Source organism: Heterocephalus glaber, unplaced genomic scaffold (assembly GCF_053883595.1).
Source record: "Heterocephalus glaber isolate CG9 unplaced genomic scaffold, H.glaber_assembly_v1.0 deba00001461, whole genome shotgun sequence".
In the NCBI taxonomy this organism is placed as follows: Eukaryota; Metazoa; Chordata; class Mammalia; order Rodentia; family Bathyergidae; genus Heterocephalus; species Heterocephalus glaber.
Genome location: NW_028258308.1, coordinates 20155363 through 20182175, shown reverse-complemented (window position 1 = coordinate 20182175; position 26813 = coordinate 20155363). Strand labels below are relative to the sequence as shown.

The following is a 26813-nucleotide window of genomic DNA, read 5'->3' as shown; positions in this document are numbered from 1 at the left end:
CAGATATTCCATATAAAAGTTGATAATTATTTTAATATCTGTAAAGAGTTATAGAGGATTAAATTAGATAGTAATGTATTGTGTAGGGGTGTATGGAAGGAACATGATCTTTTTTGTTTTTTTGAGATAGGGTCTTGCTGTGTAGCTCAGGCTGGCCTCGAATTCTCAACAATCCTCTTGCCTCAGCCTCCTGAGTGCTGGGATTACAGGTGTATGCCATCATACTGGGGCAACTTAATCATTTTTATAAAGAAATATGCATTTTGAAGTGAAATTACAAACTGTCATTATACAAGGTCATATACAACCATTGTTGAGGAAAGTTTTTCAATTAGTTGGAAGAAGCTTTGTATGCTCACGATACTGTAGTAGCATTAAGTTTGTAAGTACTTGAGCATTTGATTCATTATGTGTAAGTAAATATAAACAGCATTCACTTACCTTTTAAATAATTTCTTATGTTTGCTTTGAATATTTATGTTATGTCTAAGAATAAAATTTAGTATTGCAGTTGGCAGTCTTTAATTATTTTTTGATTTTTGAGTCATCAAATATGAAAAATAAGAACTTGTCATTCAAAAAGTTTTTGTGAAGCTTACTAATTCTAGACATACTAGAAGAGTGCTTGATATTCATCTTTGAAAAGCAGGGGGAAAAACTCAAAACCATTGTATTTATTTCTATTCCATACAGATAGAAAATACTTTATTAGAATGTCAGGTTTAGAACAATTTATACTTCTCAACTTGTTTTATTTCCCCAAAGTAATAATTGCTATTTCTTTTATTTTAGGCTCCTGAGATTTAAGCAATGGGGAGACATTTGGCCTTGCTTCTGCTTCTGCTCCTCCTCCTACAACATTTTGGAGATAGTGATGGAAGCCAAAGACTTGAACAGACTCCGTCTATCCAGTTTACACATTTCCAGTACAATGTCACTGTGCATGAGAACTCTGCTGCCAAGACCTATGTTGGGCATCCTGTTAAGATGGGTATTTACATTACAAATCCATTGTGGGAATTAAGGTACAAAATTGTCTCAGGAGACAATGAAAACCTGTTCAAAGCTGAAGAGTACATTCTCGGAGACTTTTGCTTTCTAAGAATAAGGACCAAAGGAGGAAATACAGCTATTCTTAATAGAGAAGTGAAAGACCAGTACACATTGATAGTCAAAGCAGTTGAGAAAAACACTAATGCTGAGGCACGAACAAGGGTCAGAGTGCAAGTGCTGGATATAAATGACTTGAGACCATTATTCTCACCCACCTCATACAGTGTTTCCTTACCTGAAAACACACCGATAAGGACCAGTATTGCAAGAGTCAGTGCCACAGATGCAGATATAGGAACTAATGGAGAATTTTACTACAGTTTTAAAGACCGAACAGACATGTTTGCTATTCACCCAACCAGTGGTGCAGTAGTTTTAACTGGTAGACTTGATTACATGGAGACCCAGCTCTATGAATTAGAAATCCTTGCTGTGGACCGTGGAATGAAACTGTATGGTAGCAGTGGTATCAGCAGCTTGGCAAAGCTAACAGTTCATGTGGAACAGGCGAATGAATGTGCTCCTGTGATAACAGCAGTGACATTGTCACCGTCAGAACTGGACAGAGACCCAACATATGCAATTGTGACCATGGATGACTGTGATCAGGGTGCCAGTGGGGAAATAGCTTCTCTAAGCATCGTGGCAGGTGACCTTCTTCAACAGTTTAGAACAGTAAGATCCTTTCCAGGGAGTAAAGAGTATAAAGTCAAAGCCATTAGTAGCATTGACTGGGATAGTCATCCTTTTGGCTATAATCTGACACTACAGGCTAAAGATAAAGGAACTCCTCCCCAGTTTTCTTCAGTAAAAGTAATTCATCTGACTTCTCCACAGTTCAGAGCTGGGCCAGTCAGGTTTGAAAAGGATGTTTACAGAGCAGAAATAAGTGAATTTTCTCCTCCCGGTACACCTGTGGTCATGGTAAAAGCCATTCCCAGTTATTCCCATTTGAGGTATGTTTTTAAAAGTACACCTGGAAAAGCTAAATTTAGTTTAAATCACAACACTGGTCTCATTTCCATTTTAGAACCAATTAGAAGACAGCAGGCATCTCATTTTGAATTTGAGGTAACAACGAGTGACCAAAAAGCCTCCACCAAAGTCTTGGTTAAAGTCTTAAGTGCAAATAGCAATCCCCCTGAATTTACCCAGACAGCATACAAAGCATCCTTTGATGAGAATGCATCCATCGGTACTACTGTCTTGAGAGTGAGTGCTGTAGACCCTGATGATGGTGAGAATGGTTATGTGACTTACAGTATTGCAAATATAAATCCTGTGCCATTTGTGATTGACCATTTCACTGGTGCTGTGAGCACTTCAGAAAACTTGGACTATGAACTGATGCCTCGTGTATATACTCTCAGGATTAGAGCATCAGACTGGGGCTTGCCATACCGCCGGGAAGTTGAAGTCCTTGCAACAGTTACTCTGAATAACTTAAATGACAACACACCTTTGTTTGAGAAAATAAATTGTGAAGGAACAGTTCCCAGAGATTTAAGTGTGGGGGAGCAAATAACTACTGTTTCTGCTATTGATGCTGATGAACTTCAGTTGGTAAGGTATCAGATCGAAACTGGAAATGAACTAGATTTGTTTGGGTTAAACCCCAACTCTGGAGTTTTGTCATTAAAGCAGTCACTAATGGATGGCTTAGGTGCAAAGGTATCTTTTCACAGTCTGAGAATTACAGCTACAGATGGAGAAAATTTTGCCACACCATTGTATATCAACATAACTGTGGCTGCCAGTCGCAAGCCGGTAAACTTGCAATGTGAAGAGACTGGTGTTGCCAAAATGCTGGCAGAGAAACTTCTGCAGGCAAATAAATTACACAGTCAGGGGGAGGTTGAGGATATTTTCTTTGATTCCCACTCTGTCAATACTCATGCCCCCCAGTTTAGGAATACTCTTCCAACTGGTATTGAGGTAAAGGAAAACCGACCCGTGGGTTCCAATATAATTTTTATGAACGCTACTGACCTTGACTCTGGCTTCAATGGAAAACTCATCTATTCTATTTCTGGAGGAAATGAGGATAGTTGCTTCATTATTGACATGGACACAGGAATGCTAAAAATTTTATCTCCACTTGACCGTGAAACAACAGACAAATACACCCTGAATATTACTGTTTATGACCTTGGTATACCACAGAAGGCAGCTTGGCGTCTTTTAGATATCATTATTCTGGATGCCAATGATAATCCACCTGAATTTTTACAGGAGAGCTATTTTGTTGAAGTGAATGAGGACAAAGAAATAAACAGTGAAATCATCCAGGTTGAAGCCACTGATAAAGATCTAGGATCCAATGGACATGTGACATACTCTATTCTGACAGATACAGATAAATTTTTAATTGACAGCACCACTGGAGTTGTTAAAATTGTGCACCCTTTGGATCGTGAAGTACAACATGTGCATTACTTAAAGATTGAAGCCAGGGATCAAGCCAAAGGAGAACCCCAGTTATTTTCTACTGTACTTTTGAAAGTATCACTAGAGGATGTTAATGACAACCCACCTAAATTTATTCCACCTAACTATCGTGTGAAAGTTCGAGAAGATCTGCCAGAAGGAACCATAATCGTGTGGTTAGAAGCCCATGATCCTGATTTAGGTCAGTCTAGCCAAGTGAGATACAGTCTTCTGGACCACGGAGAAGGAATCTTTGATGTGGATAAACTCAGTGGAGCAGTTAGGATTATACAGCAGTTGGACTTTGAGAGGAAGCAAGTATATAATCTCACAGTGAGGGCCAAAGACAAAGGGAAGCCAGTTTCTCTGTCTTCCACGTGTTATGTGGAAGTTGAGGTGATTGATGTGAACGAGAACTTACACCCACCCGTGTTTTCCAGCTTTGTGGAAAAGGGTGTAGTGAAAGAAGATGTTCCTATTGGCTCATCAATAATGACAGTGTCAGCTCATGATGAAGACACAGGAAGAGATGGGGAGATCCAATATTCCATTAGAGATGGTTCTGGTGTTGGTGTTTTCAAGATAGATGAAGAAACAGGTAAATCCGTCTGTATTACTCTGGTTTGATACACCCCTCCTATTTTTTTTTAAATCTGCCTTGTGATAGCTCCTCGGTTCCCAGTTGATCTCATTTAGGGTTCAGTATGGGAATGCATGTGTGTTTTGTTCTGTTGCTCCATGTGTGTATGTTTATGTGCAATAAGCCAGGTAGTTGAAACCAGGGGAGCCCCAATGATTAAGTGAGCATAAAATGACTGAGAGTATTGAACTTTTCAACACTGATAATCATTGCTAAGTTTGTTCTTTATATCATCAAAAACATTGTTGTGATTTGGGGGTAACTTTGAGAACCCCTTCTGAGGCTTTTCAAGTTAATATGTTTGTAGGCTCATACTTAATACAGCCAGCAGCACCATGCCATCCACAGGTTATTGCACACCTGCAAAATTGTGCAGTGCACACATCGAAGATTGTGTGCTAAAACTTCTGTAATGTAATCTGCTTTACTTAGTACCTCCCTAAGGTTTTGTTTGAGAGGCATATGGAAGGTAGTGGAATATTGAATGAAAATATCTGGCTTGGAAAATCCTGGCTCTTTCAGTTGTTAACTCATTGTCTTGGACAAGTGAAATATTTTTTAAACTAACTTTTTTCATTTATAAGGTAGAGACCCTCATAATAACTACAAGATTTATGTGAAGATGCATTGAATAAAATAGAAAAGCTTCTAGTAGGTGTTACATATATCATTATTATTTGGAAATGGTAGCAATACTTTGTTATGTTACTCTTTCATCTAGAATAAGGTTCTGGAACTGGGTTTCCAAGATGGTCTGTTGATGTGAGTGTATACTCTTTGCACTTCCTGTACACCTCACTGTGGTGGCAGAGACATTGTCATTGTTCCTGACAGTGTGACAGCAAATGAGCCTTCCAGGGCACGTGTTAGCTCATACATTTTCTGTCTTCAAAGCCTAGCAAAAAGTGCCTGGCATATAGAAGCTACTAAAAAAATTTTAATAAAAAATGAAGAAATGAATGTATTTTGGCTTTAAAAGTCCTGCCCTTTGGCATGAAAATGGAAATAGAGGCAAACTGAGTAATTATAACACTAAACAGTGATAAGTTGACCTCACTGTGTTCACTGATCTCATCAGTGTTTCGTTTATAGATCGCTTCATACTAAAAGGGAACTTTTTTTGTTACATTAAAATTGCATATATTCAGTAATGCCACACACCTACAAACCCCCCAAAATTCTTTAGTCAACACCCATCCCAGTATTTATACTGACATCTGAAGATGCATAGCGCATGAACAGTGTAACTTCTGTTAGAAGTCGTTAATTTGGAGGCTATATTTTTCTGTTGTGCTTTTATTAATTCAAGGGATTCTTTTTCTAATTTATAATATACCACTAGCATGTGTTAGATATAGGAAATCTACAGATTATATATCTAAGAGTCTTGTAGTTTAACTCAAGAGAAAATAAAATAATCAGCAGTGTTTGGCAATTACTCATGTAAAAAGTAGAATGCTATTTTTGTCATACTGTCCAATATAAATTAGAATTTTCAAGGATAATGTTAATATAGAAAAATATCCAAATGTTAAGAAGTGAAGCTGAAACTATGATTTTATAAATTTTCTAAGAGCAATTATTTTTTACTTTTGTGTCTCCAAAGTAGATTTTAAAGCCTATGAAAAAACTTACCAGTTAAAGTTGAGTCAGAAAATAGAACTTGAATGTTAGACTTAAATTATATGAACCTTGCCTTTGGGTTTTTTCTCTCAAATGAAAAGACTTTATTGTTACTTTAAAAAGAATCATTTAGAAACTAGTACTTTTCACTAAGGAATTGGGTTATTCTTACTACCAAGAAAAAAAAAAAGAGAAACAACCAACCAAATAAGGCAGTGACCTGAAATAGCTCCATGGTAGTTTTCAGAGCTGAAAGGCAGTGCCAGACTTTCCCAGTGGTAATTTAGCGGGAAGGAGAAGAAGGTGGCAGGATTATAGGTAGTATGGTTAGCAACTTTATAAAAGACTGTCATGCATTTGTGTAAATAATGATACTTAAATATGAGAGAGAAACTAGAAATTTCTTGATCACTTATTCTGTGGTCCTTGCTTTACAGAGGAAAATACTCAGTGTATGTTAGACTTGTGTTTATTTGCTTTTTGAAATTGAATAAGTGATGTCATAATATTTATACATTGGACTGGTAAGCTTTAAAATATATAGTTTTGGCAGTAAAGTTATCAGCCCAAGTTATTTTAAAGATTCCTGAGCAGGACAGTTGGGAATAGTGTTCTTTCAAGAAAAAAAATTAGTGTTGTATACAGTAGAAAAGAACAGTGTTCAGCAGTTTGAAATTAGTTTTCACTGTTTTTAAGATCTTTCCTTTTCTCTTTAAGTATGTTTAAATCTGAAACATCCCCCTGAAAAATAGCTTTTTAAAAATAAATTCTATCACTTACCCAGATAGATGTCCTCAGAGACTATTTTGTTAGCTCTGGATTTTATGCATGTTTTGCTAATTGGTTTTACAGGAAGGTAACATGTACTTGGAGTGTGGGAATGACAGTCATTTGCGGATCTGATAATCTCTGTATCGTATGCTTTTTCTGGAGAGATCTGTAGGTATTAGTGAACTGTTGTGACAAATCCATGCCCACATGACTGCCCTTCCATTTGAGATTTAGAAGAATTGAGTGTTACTTGAAAAGTTATTTGGAAGGTCAGACTTGCTAGAGAGCCAGTTTCCAAAGCTCGAATTGATTCTTCAAATTTCTCTGCTTAAAATGTACAATGAGGATGCAAAGTAGATTTAACAAAAATATTAGTGGAGCAAGTATCTTTGAAGCGTGTATAATTTCACATTTAGGTTGGACTGACATTGTACTTCTGAGCATTTAACTCATTTTAACTTCAAATATGTTCTTACTTGCTTTGTTGTGAGCTTCAAAGTTAAGAATACATTCTGTTTAGTCTTCTTAGATGATGGATATTCATCAAGTTAATTATTGCTTGAGGACCAAGAAGTTGCATTTTTTGTGGTTGTTGTTAATTTTAAAAACTAAAGTAGTATCTAGAAAAATGTATATCCAAAAGATAATTGTAATTGTTAGTGGAAACTTGTGTTGAAGCAGTGTTTGGCTGAGTCTCTTTCTCTGATGTATGGTGATGAGATGCCCCTAGGTATGTTTCCTTTTCAGTCTAGAATAGTTTGCTTCAGCGTTTGGCTGTTAGTACAGTGCCACCCAGTAAGAGAGTTTCCCCTTCTGGCTCTGTTTATTTAGGGAGACTTAAGTTTTTCATTAAGATAAGAGCAATATTTTTAAACTTATTAATGCTGTGCTACTTTTAGAATCCCAGTCATGATTTCAGGATTGAAACTTAATATATATTTTGATGGAAAGTGTTGGAATAATTAATGGAAGTAGCTGTTACAACAAGATAAATCATTCATGAAATATGAGGAAGAAAATGAAGACTAGATTTTTCTTAAGAGAAAATGGCTGCATATTTATGGAAAGTTTTACTGCACTACTCCTGTATCACTGCTCAGAGATTGGCTCCTGGCTGTTTTTAGATGGGCATAGGATGAGTGCATTTGTGTCATAGAAAGAGACAGAAGGGAATTCTTATCCAGGCTAACCTGATTGCTGACCTCACTGAAAGAGAAAATATTTTTAGAACCTCTCCTATTTTGGCAGGACTCTGAATATTTTCATATTTTAGTTATTCATTCAAGTTTTAAAACTATGTTTTCCTAACTTAAAGTAGGATATTCTGTGTATATCCAAGGACCTATGTTTTTTTACTACAGCCTGTTCTCCCATGACAGGAAATGGAATGTAGAGGATACTGATGGGCTGTGTATCATGACTGAAAAGTCTGTAAGAGGGGCAAAGCGCTGGGTGGCCGTTGGAAGTGTGGCGACTGCGGTGGGAGCAGTTCCTTCTATTTGGAGTGGTCTAGAATTCCTGGCAGCATGAACTTAAATAGATAGTGGTGGGAGGCCCGCTTAGGGAGTTAAGAAATTTGCTGGCGAAAGGGCTTTTGTGTTGCTGTCTCCTCCCTTAAGTGGCAGCAGCTGCTGTCCTCTTCTTTTTGTTCTTCTCCTAGGAAAATTTAAGAGAAAAAATTACTTCCTAGCTACAATGAGATTGAAAGTCAGGCCTTGGCAGAAGTTCTGTTATGATAGTGTGCTGTTGCTGTGTTCAGGAGCAAAAATCTGCTCCTTTGTGTATGCAAGATTGTGAGTCTAGGCAGGGCATGGTAATAATCTACTGGAGAAAGGATCCTCCTCTGAATGAAGCAAAAGATTTTTAAGGGGAAAGTAGAATCTAATTAGAAATCCTAAGAAAATTCGATTTTGTTTTGAAAGAAAACAAGGTCAGCTTTTCTCTAGTTATTTCTGTGGTATTTAACAAGTTGATGCTGTAAGCACTGGGTGAAGAAATGTAGTTGGGAGGAGAGGTTAGGATATAAACTGTGAAGGCTGTGTTATGTTTGAAACAGAATGTGGTGACACTTTAGAGTGCCTTCATAAACGTAATTCTAAATGACTTGTAGGAGCCAGGACCTGGAAAGTACCGGATAGAAACATCTTACAACATGATCTTTCAGTTGGTGGTTTAGATGATAATGACAATAATGATGCTGAGCATCAGTATAATAATAAACTGCATATCCTTAACTGAGTATTACAACCAGGGTCTGTTCTACGCACTCTATATGCATTAACTTATTTCTTACAAGTACCAGGTAAATACTGTAAGTCTCTATTTCAGATAAGGGAAGCGTTCACAGAGAGGCTAACTAACTTGCCCAAGCCCACTTGGATAGTAACACAAAACTGTATTCTATTGCCTTCCTCTCTCTCTTTCTAGAATGATCTAGAGATGCTATAAAGAAGCCTCTTTGAAAACTCCTAGTGGAATGGTACTTAGATGAAGCTAGGTTGGAGACTTGAGCCCTATATTTGAGGCTTGGTCTTGAAGGAGTCTTGAATTTAAGAGTCTTCAGACATTTTTTTCAGAACCACATACTACCTCTTAATGAAAAGAAAAAGACTTTAGAATTAATAGTGTTGGTATTAAGCAATTCAGGATTACTCTAGTGAAGTGATTAGTAGTGAGTGAATCATAGTGTGTATAGGTGGTGAGTTTCACTGTGATGATCAAGTGTCTTACATATGTTTACAACTGCAAGTATGATGTTCATTATCAGTAAAAATGCTGAAATGTATAGAAATGTTAATTGCTTGGAATCTTTTCTTGTCAAAACAATGTTTAAGGTGGTTGTTAGGATCCCAGCTATCTTTCAAAACCAGTTTAAGCCCCTAGGAAGCTGAGGCTAACCAGATTTGTACTTCCCCTTTGAATCCAGTTACTTGTTGCCCTTGTTCTCTTGCATTGTCCTCCTTGATCCTTGGCTTCTGCAGCTGGCCCCACCAGCCATCTGGTGCATGGTGAGACAGCCAGAGTGAATGGCAGTGCTCCTTCTCATCCCTCTGGGCAAGAAAAAGAATTGGATGTTCATAGTTTAATGAGTGGCTTGTAAGGCTGGAATTGTCAAGCCTTTATTATTTCCTTAGTTGGTATTTTGTTTATTTTTATTTGCAGTTACTTTAATGGCATTTAAAAAAACATATTGGTTATAAATATTTCATGCTCACCATACAAGACACACTGCTGCAAAGAACAGTCTTTCATGTCTTTGTTACTAGAAATAAATGGGCTTGGAAAGACTGCTGTTCAAGAGCACATGCCTGTGTTTGTCGAATTGGCAGTTGTCCAGTTAACAGCAGTGATAGAAAGTCTAGAAGAGTATGCACATACTTCAAGGGCTAGTGTTATCAGTTAGTTTGCTCTGCCAGTTAAGCTATACCTTATCTCCTCCAGGATGTCTGACACTGAATTGAACCTTCTCATTGTAGGGTTTCCATGTGGCTGAATGAACTATCCTGTTGAATGGGATTCTTTAAATTGTCTTTTTATGGGGGATATTTGTGATAATTTAACCGTATTCTTATTACTAGAAAATTTTATTCTTAACCATTAGTATAATATTTACAGTGACTGTTTATTAAATCTTTACTGTGTACCACCTTTATTGTAAGTTTTTTTATGTGGACTGTTTAGTAAAATTAGATGCTGTTACACTTTGTTCATATAGCCAGGTCTGTATTAAATTGTAGAAACTTAACAAATAATGAAGATTGTGTGCACTAATCTTGAAATATTCTATTTTTCTTCTTAAAATTAGTGTAATAGAAGTCCATGTGGTTTAAAGTTTGATACACTTGAGGGTATGCTCATAATACAGAGGTGATTCTTGAATAGAGGTATTCCATCTTTCATGGAATCCTCCTCCAAACTTTTCATTCTCCCTTGTTGGATAAAGTCCAAGATCTAGCAGAGTATGTAATGCCCTATAAACTTGCCTGTCTCTTCTAGTTTAGTTTCTATGTGCTGCCCTTATCAGATCCCATTTTCCCCTTAGCTTTAGCTATGTGAACCCATCCCTTGCCTTCTGCAGCCCCTGGCCTACCCTGTGCTCCATTGATTCCTATCTCCCTGCCTTTTAGTACATTTTATGACACAATCAGCTCTTTCAGGGTCTCACTATATAGTTCAGGCTAGCCTTGAACTCACTGTTTAGCCCAGGCTGGGCTGGAACTTTCATTGCCTCAGCCTCCGAAGTGCTGGGATTACAGGCATGCGTTACCATGCCTGGCTTGATCATTTCTTACTATCGCTTACAGCTATGCTTAATAAAACTTTCTTGTCAAACCTTTTAGTTCCATGTGAAGAAAGTAAGTTCTTTTTGTATACTTTTTTGATTGTTCTTTTCTTGTAGATTGTCAGCTCCTTGTGGGTAGAGTCTAAATCTTTTATTACTAAATCTTTTATAACAAACAATAAATATTCCATTAGGTTGCCCTAAGAAGCCACTGTTGCCTCCTAAGAAGCCTTTCCTTAGGGAGGGAGTCTTTGCTTTGTTCTGAGAGAAGGTGTATGACTGTCTCTTTTGTGCCTGTCTTTCTAACCCAAGGTGAACCCAAACTTAATCATCTTTCTCCTGGCTTCTGAGCCCAGTGGCAGTAGATAGTAACACAATAATTGTACTTGTGAAGGTTGAACAAAGCTTCTGTTCTGCCACTCTGATGCCTATTTCTAGGCCTCCAAAACAGTGATTCTTAATGTTTTTGGCATTACACAAACTTTTGAGAATCTGTTGAAGGCTGTATATTCTTTATATTCTTGTTTGTTTGTTTGTTTTGCCATACTGGGGTTAAACCCAGGGCATTTGCAGAAGCTACATCCCCGGCCCTTTTTATTTTTCATTTTGAGACAGGGTGTCACTAAGTCACTTAAGTTGCCCATGCTGGGCTCAAACTTGTGATCCTCCTGCCTCAGCATCCCAGCATGCTGGGATTATGGATGTGCACCACCATGCCTGGCTGTGTATTCTTTTTCCGACATTCAGTGATTTGGTTTACAATACCATGGGCTTTATGAAGTGCTGAACCTATGCTCATGGACCTTCAGGGTCCTTGGATCCCTGGCTGTAAGTCTCTGTACTAGTGGCTCCAGGATGCCAGTGGATTTACACATATATTACATGGTACTTAATCTGACATTATACTTCTAATACACTTTAATAATAGTTTGTATTTTTATTTCTTAAATGATTGAGATTAAATCTTTATAATGAAAAATCACATTTATATATACTTGTGCATTATGTCTAAAACCACTCAACAGAAACTCATTCAAGGCTGTTTCAAGTGAAGTAGTAACCTACAGTTCTTTATACATGTCTGTTTATCACATGGCCCTGTCTCTCTATTGAAATATATAAGATACGTGGTTGCAGTAGAATAAATACTACAAATAATACATGTATAAGTTAAGCAACTCTCTGGCCAGGGTTTGATCTTTACGGTGGTTTTGCCACCTTACCATGGAAACCATCTGTTGTTCCTCTACTAGTATTTTTCTGTTAGGGTGAAATAATCTGCCAGAAAACTTAGCCTTGTGATGGTAAAGTTAGCTTTCTTGATGGACTGAATTTTTATGAAAGTGGATTAAAAATTAATAAGACACATTAGGTTTGTGAATAACCCCCTTATTCAGTATAAAAACCTGAGTAATGGTTATTTTAAAAGATTATTGGCCATTATAAGTGGAGCATCAAACAGCCTTTCAAGAAAGATAGTGTATGTATAGCAAAAATGATCTGATCTGTGGTTTCATAACCAGGTATTGATACTCTCACTACTTCCAGGCAGTGTATTTTTTGACCTCTATGGCAAACACTTCCCCCATAAATTTTAGTTGAGAGAATCTCCGGTATCTATTTTTGAGTAGTGGATTGCTTTTAGCTTCATCTATATATTGGCTGTCTCAAATACCTGTATTTCTCTCATTACATACAGTACTTGGTACATAGTTGGTATTCAGTAAATACTTAGTGATGCTCATCTTTTTTCTGAATCCAGTAAATGTCTGTCACATAACACTTTTTCTTGGGCTTATCGCCTCAGTGAAGGTGCTTACATGTTCATGAGGGGGAAAAAATGAGTTTGACATGTAAATATTGGTTGAGGCAACAGAATGGAAATCAGTTATCTTTAGGTCTAAAAAATTAATAAAATAAATTTTTTCTTCTTAATTGTGTGATAACCTCATTTAGAAGATGGAGACTGGTTAGAAGAGCATAAATGTGAAGAATAGCCCTGTTTGATTTTAATTAGCTTAAGTTGGGTCAGACCAAGCAATAACATCTACGAACTAAGTGTTAAGTTGGAAGCTAGTGATTTTTAAAGTGTGAGATCTACAAAGAGTGCTTATCAAGAATTATTTCAACAAGTTAAAAAAAAAACTACTTTTGTCCTTTTACCTCCAGAATATAAGTTTTATGAGGGTAGAGACTGCTGTGTGCATCTCTGTCCATTTGCTTAGAAATGTGCTGGCATATAGACACCCAGCAAGCACTTGTTGGATATGTATTAAATTTGAAATTAAATAATTATTATAAAACATTAATGGGAAACACTTAACTAGGTTACTATTCTTGAGAAAGACCTTTAAAGTTTGTTCTGTAGGTTTGCCTATAGTTACAGCTTCTCTTCCACTTAACTCTTGTTTTTTAGATGAACCAAAATTACAAAAATTAGAACAAGAGACTAGTTCAGTGGCAAGGCAGATTCCTTTTAGTTTTTCTTTTCCTTTTTATACAGACAACTTCACTCACCAGATCGAGGCCAGAAACCTGTAATTAGGGATCCTGAATTCTAAAGCTTTCCAGGAGAATAACCTGGGATGGCCTCTGTTTGCTTGGGCTGCAGAATGGTGATATTGTCTTATCTTTTTGGATTAAAAAGTATTCTTGACTATAAAGGCTAAATACCCATTTTTATTATACATTATTTAGCAAAATCTTGAACTCCCAACAGATGCTGAGTAGAGTAGTATGTTTATTTAGTTTCATTTATTGATGTATTTCTTAAAACTTAAACAGTTACTTCTGGAGATTCACATTAGTTTTGAAACTGTCTTCCCTATTAAATTGGACATACACAGATACATTCTTTTTAAAAGTCCTTTGCCTGTGTATTGTAAATGTCTGGGTTGTTTCTCTCCAGGGGTGCTTTTAATTTATAAGCAAACCCCTTCTTTTAAAGCCTGGTTAAAAAATGTGGGTAAATTCAGTAGCCAGACTATTTTAAGAAGATAATATGTATGAAAACTAAAAACATTTTCCTCATCTAAATATTTAAAATTCTCATTTGCTCTTTGTCTACTTCTCTTGTTTCTTAGGGCCTGTGGCTTTACCCTTGTGAATAGAAAAAAGTAACTAGTTGCCGCTTAAAATGATTAAAGGAAGGACAGGAGACCTTTGTGGAAGTTTTCTTCCTGTGTCTTATGTATAGAACGCCATTTGGAAGAGACAGATTTGAGTTTGAGAGTGGTTGAGCATTATTAGGATGACAGAATTACATTATAAGAAAGACTGGAAGGCACAAGTGTATTAAGTGTGGGCAAATCCAAACCTGAATTGGAAAGTATATGATCACAGAGCACAGTATCATTTTAGCCTTTTGTTGGGAAACAGACCATCCTAAAAACAACCACTGTAGATGCAGGCACAGTTTGGGCTGGACAGCTGATTGTTTCCTCTGTTAGTTTCAGCTGGACTCACTCATGTGTTTGATCAATTGCTATTCAGCTTGGTGGCTCTGCTTCTGCAGTTGGCTGGATATTAGCTGCAGGCAGCGGTTACTAGGGCCTGTCATCATCCAGCACCTGTCCTGGACTTGTTCACAGGATAGCTCCAAGCACTCAGCAAAAGAAGGAGTTCTTTCTCTTGAGGCTAGGCTCAGAATTCATAGATTGAATATAGTCTATATTCTATATTCTGCTGCTTAGGAAATTGATTCAAAAACAAGTAGAAAAAATACACTCTACCTCTTGCTGGGAAGAGTTGCAAGGTTTTGTGTTCATTTTTCAGTCTACCACAGGCACTTTTGTGTGATCTTTTTTTTTCCTTTGAAGAAATTTTTTTTGGATATTAAATATACTTAAGAAGTTAGAGGCACTTGAAAATTTTCTGTGAAAATAACTATGGTGCCTTGATAATTTTCTACCTGACATAGCTTTAGTTTCTAATACAGTCATAATGTGACTGCATTAAAACACACATTTGAGTTATTTTTAATACATTTTCATTTAAACTAGGACTTAACCAGAGTTACTAGGAGTATGCATGAGGTCTAAAGATACCAACGCAACAGTCCTTCATTGTTGTACATCATTCTAAAGGGAAAGAAAGAGACACTGTCTGATAAAGGCCAATAAGGAGAAGTTATTCCCAATAGTCTTTGTTCTGAAACTGTTATTTTGGCCTTTAATGCCATTTCTCTTGCTAATTAATTTGTCAAAAATTATTCATTTATTGCTCTGCCTTAGAGGATGGAAGACTTGGGGAAAATGGAATTGGAAATTCATAGAAGACTTTAGGTTTGAGGAAAAAGAAAATAAAATATGGGAGAATACTTGAGTCTTTTTAGACTTTGGTCTTTTTAGACTTGATGCATACTTCTCATATACCTGCTGAAGTTTAAGCCTAAATTGAAATGTATTAAAAATAACTTAAAGATGTATTTTAATACTACTTAATATTGTGTAAAATTTAGCTTATGCTAGAGTTGTTACTGGGTCACGTATGCAGTGAAGTAAATTGGAAAGTACTGTGCGATAAGTTGAAACAAATCTCAGGATTTGAAACAGAAACTTGTAACTATGGATTGACTAATGATCCTGCTATTATTTCTGTCTGAAATTTTGGAGTTGATATCTTTGAATACATTGACATGGAAAAGGATGGCATCTTTGTTAACAGACTTTTTTAGAGAAATAATTGAACCCCAGGAGCTGTTCTTCTGTTCAAAATGATGAGAAAAACAATAAAGTAAAAAATAATCATCTATGACACTAAAACATAAGTGTTTATTTATTGCTCGGAGAAAAGTTCAGTAGTCATTAAATATCAAAACAAATTATTCTATTTTTAACATTTCATAGGATGAAATTAAGGTTTTATAGCAGTTAATTAATAAACTTTTTAAGAAATGTAGTCTAGAAGCTGGGCATGGTGGCGATGTTTGTAATCCCAGCTACTTGGGAAGCTAACATAGTAAGCTTGTGAGTTTAAAGCCAGTCTGGGCAATTTGGTGAGAACTTTGTCTCCAAAAAAAAAATCTAGAGGTGCTAACTTAAAATTTTGTCTTTTTACATGTAGTCATATGAAGGTCATTTTAGAGCATTGTTTTCAATTTTCTGCTTTAGGATTATAGATGATGTAGCATTAGGTACCTAATTAGTACAGTTTGTGTAAACCAAAAACTTAGCAAAACAACTCATGTCTCAGAGTAGACCATACAACCCACTTAGTGGAAAGTTTCTGTTATTTAGCATTTTGTTTACATACAAGTGCCCATATGAAATAGGTGAACTGGTTTTCACAATTTATGTTAACACGATTGTCTAAATTCAAAAGCAGTAACTGCTCAAAAGTATTAAATGTATTTATAATTTAAAATATCCTACAAGCCACAATAAAAAATAAAAGAATAGGATAAATAAATTAATTGCAGTTGTATATTTTATTTTATTTAATCCAACATATCAGAAACATTTCAAAATATAATCAAATAATGAGACCTTTAACATTTTTTTACATGGATTCTTTACACTTCCAGAGCATCTCAAATTGGAGTAGTTCCATTTCAAAAGCTCATTAGCTTACCAATGTTTCTTTGTATTTATAGCTGTCCTCTATGGTAATGGACAAAGTGATTGAATAGTAACTGAGAAAATGGCTTCCAAACTCTGAAAAAAAATAAAATGGTGAGAGAAATTACTCTGTGGCTTCATTTTTATGATGGGAAAGTAGGTCTAAGAACTTCTGATGGGGTGGTGAGTCCAGTATCACCAAAGTAAGTTGCCTGATTCCTTAATTTTTTCTGAACTTTCTTTGTGGGTGTTAAGAGCTGGCCACCGACAAAACAAGGCCCAGTTACTTAGGTGAGCCTGTGTCTCATGGTCTAATCCTCCATGATTGGTTGTCGCACCTTTGTGGAAAGGGAGGTAAAAAGAGTTAAGTAGTTCTGCATGTTGATATTGTGTGGATGCCAGGTACCCTCTTCTGGTGGCATTCAGTGAGGGCATTAAAAGCCCATTGTGCTGGTGTTGCAGAAAATTTCATGCTGATAGCCTAGAATAGATCCTGGCATGGCTTTTAAAAATATTACAGTGAAGCAGTTCTTGTGATGGTAAGCTAGTGTCAAAGCTAGATGGAAACTCATTTTGCAGTTATTTGACACGGGCTGTTTCTTGCCATGTGTTAATGGATGTGTGAAAACAAGCCAGCAATTAATTTCAAGTCAGAACCTTGTTTTCAGTTAAAAATTGTCCAATGATAGCTTTTGTAAAATTCTGAGTACATCAAATGTCTTTTCTCAGGATAAGCATCTGTTAGGGAAGTTGCTCTATTCAAATAGCTCATTTGGTTGTGTTCAGGGTTGATAGTATAATTTCTAATATGATTTGATCTACGAGACATTTTCTTTATGTGAAAGTATATGATGGCTTAAAATAATATTTTACAATGTAGTTTTCCAAAAGATTTATTTAGACTAGGTCTACCATTTTGAAGCAAAGCGAAACCTTCCACAGGTTTTAATTTCTGTAATTCAAATATCTATATATCTATACACACACACTTGGAATTAAGAGTCATTTACGAAAAGTAGTTGCTGTTGGGTAAATTTGATCTTCATGTTGTTTCAGTGGTTTCTATTTTCAGAGTTAAAAAGGTCTGATATTCAGGTTTATACCTTTTTTTCTGTGTACATTTTGGAATGTCTCCACTGAGATGGCTTTTCTGTTGTATTTATTTTAATCATGGTATTTTTCATGCCATTGGGTTGAAATGAATATGGGGAATTGAAACCTGCTATGCCATATAGTCATCACTACCCTCCTGTCTTCCAGATCTACCTGTTTTCATTTGAGCTTCAGCAGTTTCTCATCAAAAGTTGTGAATGAACCTTAAGTAAATATGTTTATTTTGTGCTGGCCTCTGGCCAGGAAATCTGCTGTAGCAGCTGAAAGGGGTTTTTTTCCCTTAAGCTCCTGCTGGGTGAACCATCACTATGACAGGTAAATAGCATTCTTCAATAAAGCTTAAGGAAAAATAAAGCTCCCTCCCACTTCATTTCTTCAGACCAGTGAATGTGGGGATTGTCTTGCTTGGAACTCTATTGATTAGGCCTCTGCCTGCCCAGCTGAAAACAGAGCTGCCCAGGGGCCATTTCACTGCAGGGGATTTGCTGAAACTGGTGTGAAAGGGCCACGTGGGGGTCTCATGATTACCTTATGAACGGGAATCAGTTCAGGGAGCAGAGTACGTCTTAAGGACCTATTAACTTCTACAGGCTTCTCTTAAGAGTTGAAAAGCTCTTGGGAGCAAGGGAATAATAAAAGGAAATTATTGCCATAGCTACTGAAGGTGCATCTTGCCATATCTCTGAGGGTGCATTTGTTGAATTGCAAATTTCTTTCCTGCTGGGGCCTGTGCTTAGCTTGAGAAGTCCCCTTTAAAAGGTCCTGAGAGGTGAGTTTGAAAATGATTTCATAATGTTGATTCTTCTCTTGAGCAGTTGACACTCCATAGCATTGGGACAAAATTAGCAAAGAACTACCCTGGTTTTGGGTTTTTTTTTAAATATTCCTTATTTTAAAAAGAAAACAATAGATGGTCATTGTAAAAGCGTGGGAAAATGTAAACTACTATAAAAAGGAAAAAAGTAAATCCCACTGCTTAGGCCACTGTTGAAACATTTTCCTAACCTATGTAGACTGGCACATCCACCAACACCTTTCCACCAGTATTTGCTGGATGTTTTAAAAAGTAAGCGCGAACTACACATACTGTTTTGTCAGCTATACACACACAGCCTTTTCCGATTCATAAAATACTCTTAAAGAATGTGAGTTGGGGTATTTTGCATGCCATCATACAGCTAACCTGTAATACTAGTATAACATGTTTTTGTGCATACAAATTATTTCCCGGTTTGTGTGTGTCTCTGTAAACAACCAGGGAGTCAACTTGCTAGATATACAAATTAAGCTTTTAATACAGATTGCTCCATTTCTGACCAGAAATAAAGTTCCCAACAGCAGTTCACTCATTTCTCTGCATTCTTGTGGCCCCTGACTATTTGGGTTTAAAGATGAAAACCAAAGTGCTGCTAATTTTGTAAGTGAAAAAGTTAACAAACTATCATAATTGAAGCAGTGGTTATAATTGTTAATTTTGTGGCTGTAGTTCTGGTTGTGTGTTTGAAAAATCTGGGCTTTAGAAACAAAAGTTTGGGACAATATTCTCTGATGTAATTCACCTTTTCTGGATTTTTTGTCTCTGGTGGCATTTTAAGGCTTATTTCTTTACATGCATTTTTTAAAAGACATTGTCTCCTATGGGTCAGATAAAGGTTCTGTGGGTTGGGGGAGAGCCCTTTAAAAGGGGTTTTACTCTTCATTTTTTTGGTTAGATGCTATTTATTGCATAAAATTATATATTTAACATGAATTTATTATTTAAGCTACTCCGAGGGCTTTCAAGTAAAAAATGTGGTATTACTTTTAAAATCAAAGTAGTTCTTGTAAATTAATTCACTATCTTATGTCTGTAGTTAATATATATTCAGGGGTGAAGTGATTGAATTAAACAGACTTTTTTTTTTTTGGTACTGGGGATCGAGCCCGAGTCCTTGCACTTCCACAGCAGGCAGCAAAACCACTGAGCTAAATCCCTGGCCCAAACAGACTTTTCTTGATGGGATGATTTGAGAACAGATTATCAGATTTATTTTTGGGCAATAAGCAATTCTTGGGCAGCTACTAATTCATGTTCAGAACTTCCAAAACACTATGAAACAGATAAAAGACACAGAGTCCTATTCACAGCTTACTTGAGTGAAGGACAATTAAAAAGCCCCAAAGAACAAAGTGCTAAAAAACATTTAAATTGATAATTTAGGCAGTAGGTTCAGGAATTGAATATTAAGATGATTGAAATTAAAGCGTAGTGCTGCATTTGAGCAAATTAGACCCAGATGTTAGGAAGTTACTTACTGTATATATTTGAACAAGCTGAAGTGATTTCACTAAGCCCTGGGGATAAACTCATTCACAAATTCAAAGGTATTTTATTCTTTCTTAGCTTCATAGCATATTTTTATATAATTCTGGTAACTCATAGAGTCTAGCTTACCAATAAAACAATAAGGGTAGAAGGAAGTATGAAGGAAAAACATCTCTACATATTTTCTTTAGAATTGAATGGAGAAGAAAATCCACAAATAATTATGGTACCCAGACTTTCTGCCTTCTTTGCACCATGGGGAACTTATTCTAAAGGGCACAGTACTGAATGGGTGCATCTTTAATCATCTGGAAGTAAGAAATCCATTATTTTTCTAAACCAGACAGTAGTTGTCTGTTTTAATGGAACAGGTGTTTGATTACAGCTCTTGGGGCTTTATTTCCAAATGCTTACTTCCCATAGATATTTTAATTCTGGCTTTAGGGATTGTCCTAAGTCAGAGTCAGAGAATTTAGAGTAGGAATCTGGGCTTGATGAATTTATTTTCATAGTTATTTTTTTTAAACATTATAGTCAGTTTTCAGGCAGTAAATCCTTATAGCAGCGTATTTCCAACAACATGGGGGCTTAATAGTTGTTGGATGATTAAAAAAACTTGTTGTTTTTTTGCTCAGCCTCTGCATAAGCCACTTCCCTAGCCCTTTTAAGAAGGGCTAAGTTGCTGAGTTACCCAGGCTGAGCTCATACTTGTGATCCTTCTGTCTCAGCATCCCAGTGTGCTAGGATTATACATATGTGCCCCCATATCTGGGTAGAAATTGACTCTCAACTTACAGTGGATAAGCAAATCTTTGGTATGTTATAATGCAGCCTACCAGATAGAATGGAGAGTTCAAGATCTGCCAGCGTTTTATTTCTCAATAGAGAAAACAGTTGAGAGTAGTCTCCTGTGGAAGTTAATAAAAAGTCTTAACTCTCTTCTAACCAAATACATTCTGACATTATAGAAATCAGAGTTATGTTTTAATTACAGAATTCCATATATGGAAAGCATTATCCAGCTTGAAAATATCCTTACTGGTTAAATGCTTTGAAAAGTTAAAAAAAGAAACCTCTAAGATACATTCAAAGGAACAGTTAACTGGGACAAAAATTGAGTGCATAATCCTTACCTAAGGAATAATTAGAAACACTAAAGCAACCCCAGGCTTCATTTGCTGATTATAAAATCTGCTGTAGTTTAAAAAAATCTGAATGATCTTTCATTTGAAGTAGGAATTTTTAATCCTTCATATACTTTGTGTTCTTACTAAAAAAATTAAGGGAATTTAGCTTGAATTGCTCCCTCACTGTAGTGGTCATTTGATGTTTTCTAATAGCAGTTCCATATGCTATCAGCTATTTGAAATTTCACTTAAAGACACAGAAACTCCTCATTACTGCTTATTCATTCATGAAACTTAAGGCTCTTTCTCCCTTCTGTGTGAGAAGAGCTTCATGGGAATGCCTTTGCCTTTTGGAATGCTTTGTTTGATCTAAGTATAATGCCCTTGGAGTGCCCTTCCTGTAATGAAAGAAAGGTGAGGCAAATCAAAGCCAACACCAGATAAGAGAGGAATGTGCTCCTTGGTTACCTCTATCCTTTTGGCTTTGAGATTGTGACAGTATACTTCACTTTTCATGCCTAAAGGATTATGGAGGCCACTGGTTGACTTTTTTCTTTTTAGATACAGTGTGTTATATACAAATGGGATTTGACCTGCTTAATTCCTGAACTCATGAGTTGATTTTGGACTTAAAAGGAGTTGCCAAAATGATAAGAGATTGACATTAGCAGTTAGTCACAACTGAACACTATAGTAAATGAAAACCACACCTCCTTTGTTTAATGTGTTACCCTCTCCTGAGGTTGCCTTTTTTGTTTAATTTTGTTGCAGTATTCACAGTATTGCCTGAAAGTATCTCACTGTGCTGCCGTTAATACTAGTGGGGTTGTCGCCTCTTCTGTTACTGCAGAGTTAATGATTAACATGTGGTCATTCACTCATGGGGGGAATGTTGATTGCTTTGGAAAATACTTGGTAATTATTTAGTTTCCTAAAGAAGCTTGGTAGCTATTTCATTCTGTTGAAAGTGGGCCAAGTGTCAGTTCCACTTTTGTGCCTAGGAATGTTCAGGTGTGGAAGGCAGGTACATTTTTCTAGGGAGGAAGTACAGTTACCTCAGCAGTAGCCAGTGAAGTCTTGTATGAGAGCCAACAGGAAATTTACGAAAGTGCTTTCTCCCTCTCACAGCCATAGCCTTGACCCTTCTAAACCATAGTGTCAAGCAGGAAGCACTGATATGTACAGTTCAGCCTGTCTGGGATTGGATATAGTTATCATTGGAGGGGACATCCAGTCTAGATGACACAGTTAAAAAAAGATATGTCATTACCAAAAAATCATATTTCATCATGGCTTAATTGAGCTGATAGATAAGACTACTGTGCAGTGTAAAGTTTCTTAGAGATAAAGCCATTTATGCTGAAGATTGCACTTTTAAAAAATTTTTGCATTAAATTTCATATATGTTACCTAAAAAAATTCAAGGAACAAGAATTTGAAGAGGGAAAAAATTTCATTATGATCCATTGTTAATGGATGTTCCAAAAATAGAGCACTAGGCATTGAAGGGTTAATGCAATCAGACCTTCACTGCTTTATCTGACTTGATACTCAAAATGTTTTGATTTGAAAACTTTGTTCCAGTATTCACTTGTTTGGTGCAACATACAAGTTAAAACTGAGTGGTGTCAGTTGCCTTGTGCCTTGCTACCTTTCCAGCCAAAACAATTTGTTTGGTCCTCATCATGTTTTGGTAGCTCTCATACCTCCTGGAACCAATTAATAATGAATACCAATGTACCACTATAAGTTCTATAATAAAATGAACACAATAAATTCTGGCTAATTTTCTTAAGTAGATGAACATTTATAGTTCTACTCGCATAAGTGATTTATATATGCTTATGTGTTGGCTCAGTGGAATTAATGAGTTAGACTTATTGTGTTACAACTACTGAAACAAGTGGAAAAATCCATCTTATTAATATTTTATTCAGTGCCTTTAGATTTAAAAAAATTTTCTGTGACAATTTTGGTGTTGTTACTCAGGTATTTTAACCATTTTTGAATTTTGAGGGGATTTCTTATCCCCAAAAGGATTAATAACTTCAGAGAGCAAGTAGAAAGAATGAAGAATGGCCTCTAAAAGCTGATGATCCTTGATGGATCTGTGACCATAGGGACAAGCTCTAGTTCATTGAAATAGCCTAGAACCTGGGAGCAGCAGGGCACAGGGAACTGAGTGTGTGGGGAGAGACTGGGTAGGATCTCCCCACAACAGCAAAGCAGCAGTCCCTGAAGAGTGAGGACTTTGGAAAAAGTCACAGAGCCTTTGAAAGTATAGTGTTGGGAGAATTTTAACAGAGGGTTAAATCAAGCTTGGGTGAAGGGATGGCTCGTGCTTTTATTCCTTCGGTACTTAACGTTTGCTGACTGCACAGAGGGCCATACTGGAACCTGTTCTGGTTGCTGAGAAATCCACGGTGTATAAGGTAGACAGTGTCATGGTGTTTGTGCATCTTTCTTTCTGGGAAGATGAGACAGCTGTCAAGCCAGTAGATAAGAGGGATAGGGACACACACACACACACACACACACACACACATACACACAATTTCAGCGTAGCAGTGTTGGAGAGAAAATAGAGCAATGTGGTGGAGGTTTTCCTATAGGATTTGTGTGGTCTCCTTTTGATTTTTATGGTGAGCGAAGGACCATAAGGAGGAAATAAAAGCTGGAACCTGAACTCAGTGAAGAGCCAGCCATTGGAATATGATTTTTGACAACAAGGAACAGCAGTCCTGAAATACAAATAAGCTAATGTGGCTGGAAGCCTACTTGAGGTAGGTGAGGCAGCTCAGGGTCATGTCTGTGACTAGAGGTGAATGGTAAGGAACCATGGGCAGTCCATGCCAGCCGTCCCCAGTGCCCCTTGCATTGAGTCTCCCTGCCTTCCCAGAGATCAGGACTAGCATCTTGCCCACTCACCTGCTCTGTGGCCAAGGATCCTTTTTTCCTATTGCTGACTTTCCTGCTGTCCTGTTGTTAATTTTTATCCTCATCTAAGCTTTATGCCTGGCTCCCTGGGGACCTCTGTGACACCTGTCATTGTTGATGACAAGATAAAAGAACTGTGCTCCTCCATCCTACTGTTCCTTTTGTTTTGATGGCATGGCAAACCAATTTCCTCTTAGGAAATAGACTTTCTTTTGGCTATAAACTGCTTTAACTAGTTAAATTCATTAAGAGCAGAAAGAATTTTTTCCAGAAACATGTTTTTCATTTCTAATAAGTACGTCTTCATCCATTAATTAATAAAAAAACATGTCAGGAACATTTAGTTTTTAGTAATTCCGAAGAAATTCTTAGAAGGGATGTGATTCACAGACCTACACCTAGGTTTTCTTCCCAGATCTTAGATAGGGAGATGCTGTAATGTCCCTTATCTCCTCCATGCCATGGTAATATCTTTGTACATTTGGTGATTACAGATTAACTATTTTACAGTATAAAACTTACACTTTAAAGTTTTGTTTTCTTTTTAGTAATCATGATATATTCTAGGGATGCCTTCTAATGAACTTGGTTAGTTTTACTTTGTAAAACTGTAACTGTAACTACTTCTGAAAATAAATGTTTAAAACCTAGTTGTGTCTGGGTGGTTGAGGCAAGAGAATTGCAAGTTCGAACCTTGTCTGGGCAGTTTTGAGACTTAGGGCTAAGAAGCCTTGTGTGGTAGTAGTGCTCCATACTTGTAATCCCAGCACTGTGAGAGGCTAAAGCAGAATTGCAAGTTTGAGCCCAGACCAGACAATTAAGGGGGATCTTGTCTCAATATTTAAATGTTTTTAAAAAGAGATGGGAAGTGTAGCTCAGTATAAAGGCACTGGGTTCAATTCCCAGTATTACTACCACTACCACCACCAAAAAAAATGTGATTAAATTTGATGAAAATAGTGGAGAGAGTATCAGAAGCCTGGTTAAATGAATGAATGGTCTTTCTTTGCCATAGGTATTTCCTACTTGATTTTTCTTACTTTTGATTTTTATTTCATATTTGAAATGAGCCTTCATAGTGTCTTGAAAAAAAACTAACTGTGTAGTTTATTGGGAGTTGAGGGGAAAGTTTATGACAGCCCTGACCCCCAATTCAGCAGCATTAATGTATGCTGTGAACATTTAACATCCCCCCCCTTCTTTCTTGCAGTACTGGCGTTTGCACCCACAATATTCACTCTAGGTTACTTCCCTAGCCCTTTAAATTTTTTTTTTTTAAGACAGGATATTGCTAAGTTGTCCAGGTTGCACTTGATTTTGAACTTCTTTTGCCCCCTAGAGTGCTGAGATTACAGGTACCCGTCACCACTCCTGACTAACAGTTTTTTACATTGTTAATTGAAATAACTCCTTGTTCTAGATTTGGTTTGCTCTGCATGTATCAGTCCCTTTCAGTTCTGAGCACCAGGAGTGCGGTCACTTTGTTATTTTATTGTGAGGGTCAATATAAGTCACTAGTCTTTAAAAGAGTCCCTTGATTTTTTAAGTTATTTTGATAGTTCTGCTTTCATAATAATGTGATTCTCAAAGTCAGTTTTCTTTCTTGAATTTGTAATAGCATCTTCAGATTTACAGATGTTGGGATTAAAATGTCATATCTCTTTAAGAATAATTATAAATCTTGGTTTTGCTTTAGTTTTTCAAGCATCAGAATAGACAAGATACTGATTTACCTTACCTATTTCTTACTATTTTACCTATTTCTTACTTTTAATCCTTACCTGTTTCTTATTTTTATATGTGAAGAACTGTGGCATAGAGAGGGTAATAAATTGCGAAAGTGACACATTTATCAAAATACACAATTGGACAGTTTCCAGGCATGCTATAGAAATGATTGATTGTACTGTTAGAAGGCTGGTATTTTTAAGTAGCAAACTTAGAACAAAACCTACGTTCTCTCTAACTTGTTTCCTTTTTAAGTTAGGAAATAATGTATACACTACTCTTGAGAAGGCACTGAGATATGTGGTTGAGTCAGTCATTGGTACTATTGAAAGATAGGGCCAGGAATACTTTCTAAGATTTCTTAGAATTTTTCTGACAGATCATTATCTCTGAGATGGTATCACTGACTCTTGCTTTTCCCAATAAAAAGTTAATTCCATCACAAACCAGAAATGCCATATGTCACTTTTACTAAAATATGGGTTAACACAGCATGCATTTTTTTTTTTTTTTTTGGTACCGGGGATCAAACTTGGGACCTTGCACTTGTGAGGCAGGTGCCAGAACCACTGAGCTAAATCCCCGGCCCAGCACAGCATGCATTTTTATACTGGTGCCTTGCTTGAACATAGTTGGGGTTTCAAGTGACCTGGGTGCTTGTTATGTGTTGGTTTCCAGCTTTGTACCATAATAGCTAGTCATTTATTCTCTGAACTTTGGCTTCTTCATCTGCAAAATAAGTAGAGGGTTAGACTCGGTGATTTTTACTGCTGTGTCTTAATTCCGTGTGTGTGTGTGTTTGTGTGTGTGTGTGTGTGTATACATGCGTACTTTTGTTTGATCATTTAACTAAGTGCCAGCTTCAGAGGTGATCTTCGGTTTGGAAGTAGTGTCCATATTGGTGGCCACTTGACTGTTCATTTGTGAAGGTATTTGGGAGTGTGAGTTTGCTACCATAGGGGTAAATGAATAAGAACAGCATTACAGAAATGACACCATGTAGTAGAAATATGTTTAGTGTTTTAATGGTGTTGTCAACAATTACAAATGTACATTACTCCTGTTCACGTTTCATGGTTGTACTGTGTATACTAATTCTCACTATTTTTACCTTATTAAAAATGTCTTAGCTTTTGCCTCTCACTACTGGTTATCTCTTTGCACGTCTCTTTTTTTAAACAATTTAATGTGTGGATTTGTGTTTCTTTTGTAAAGGCAATAATTAATGCCATGGATATGCCAATATTAT

At 36.6% G+C, this 26813-nt stretch overlaps 1 protein-coding gene across 11 annotated transcripts in view; it reads left to right on the top strand.

The window, feature by feature from the left end:
* The window catches only part of Fat1 (FAT atypical cadherin 1), a 123410-nt gene that overhangs the window by 14115 nt on the left and 82482 nt on the right, over window positions 1-26813 (top strand). For all 11 annotated transcript variants that reach the window (XR_015453444.1, XR_015453445.1, XM_087217144.1 and 8 more), the window contains exon 2: window positions 793-4078. Coding sequence is in view for 9 of the 11 variants with exons in the window: in XM_087217144.1 (XP_087073270.1) it covers window positions 811-4078 (3268 nt within the window). In the remaining 2 variants the exon portion in view is untranslated. The remainder of the gene's footprint in view (window positions 1-792; window positions 4079-26813) is intronic.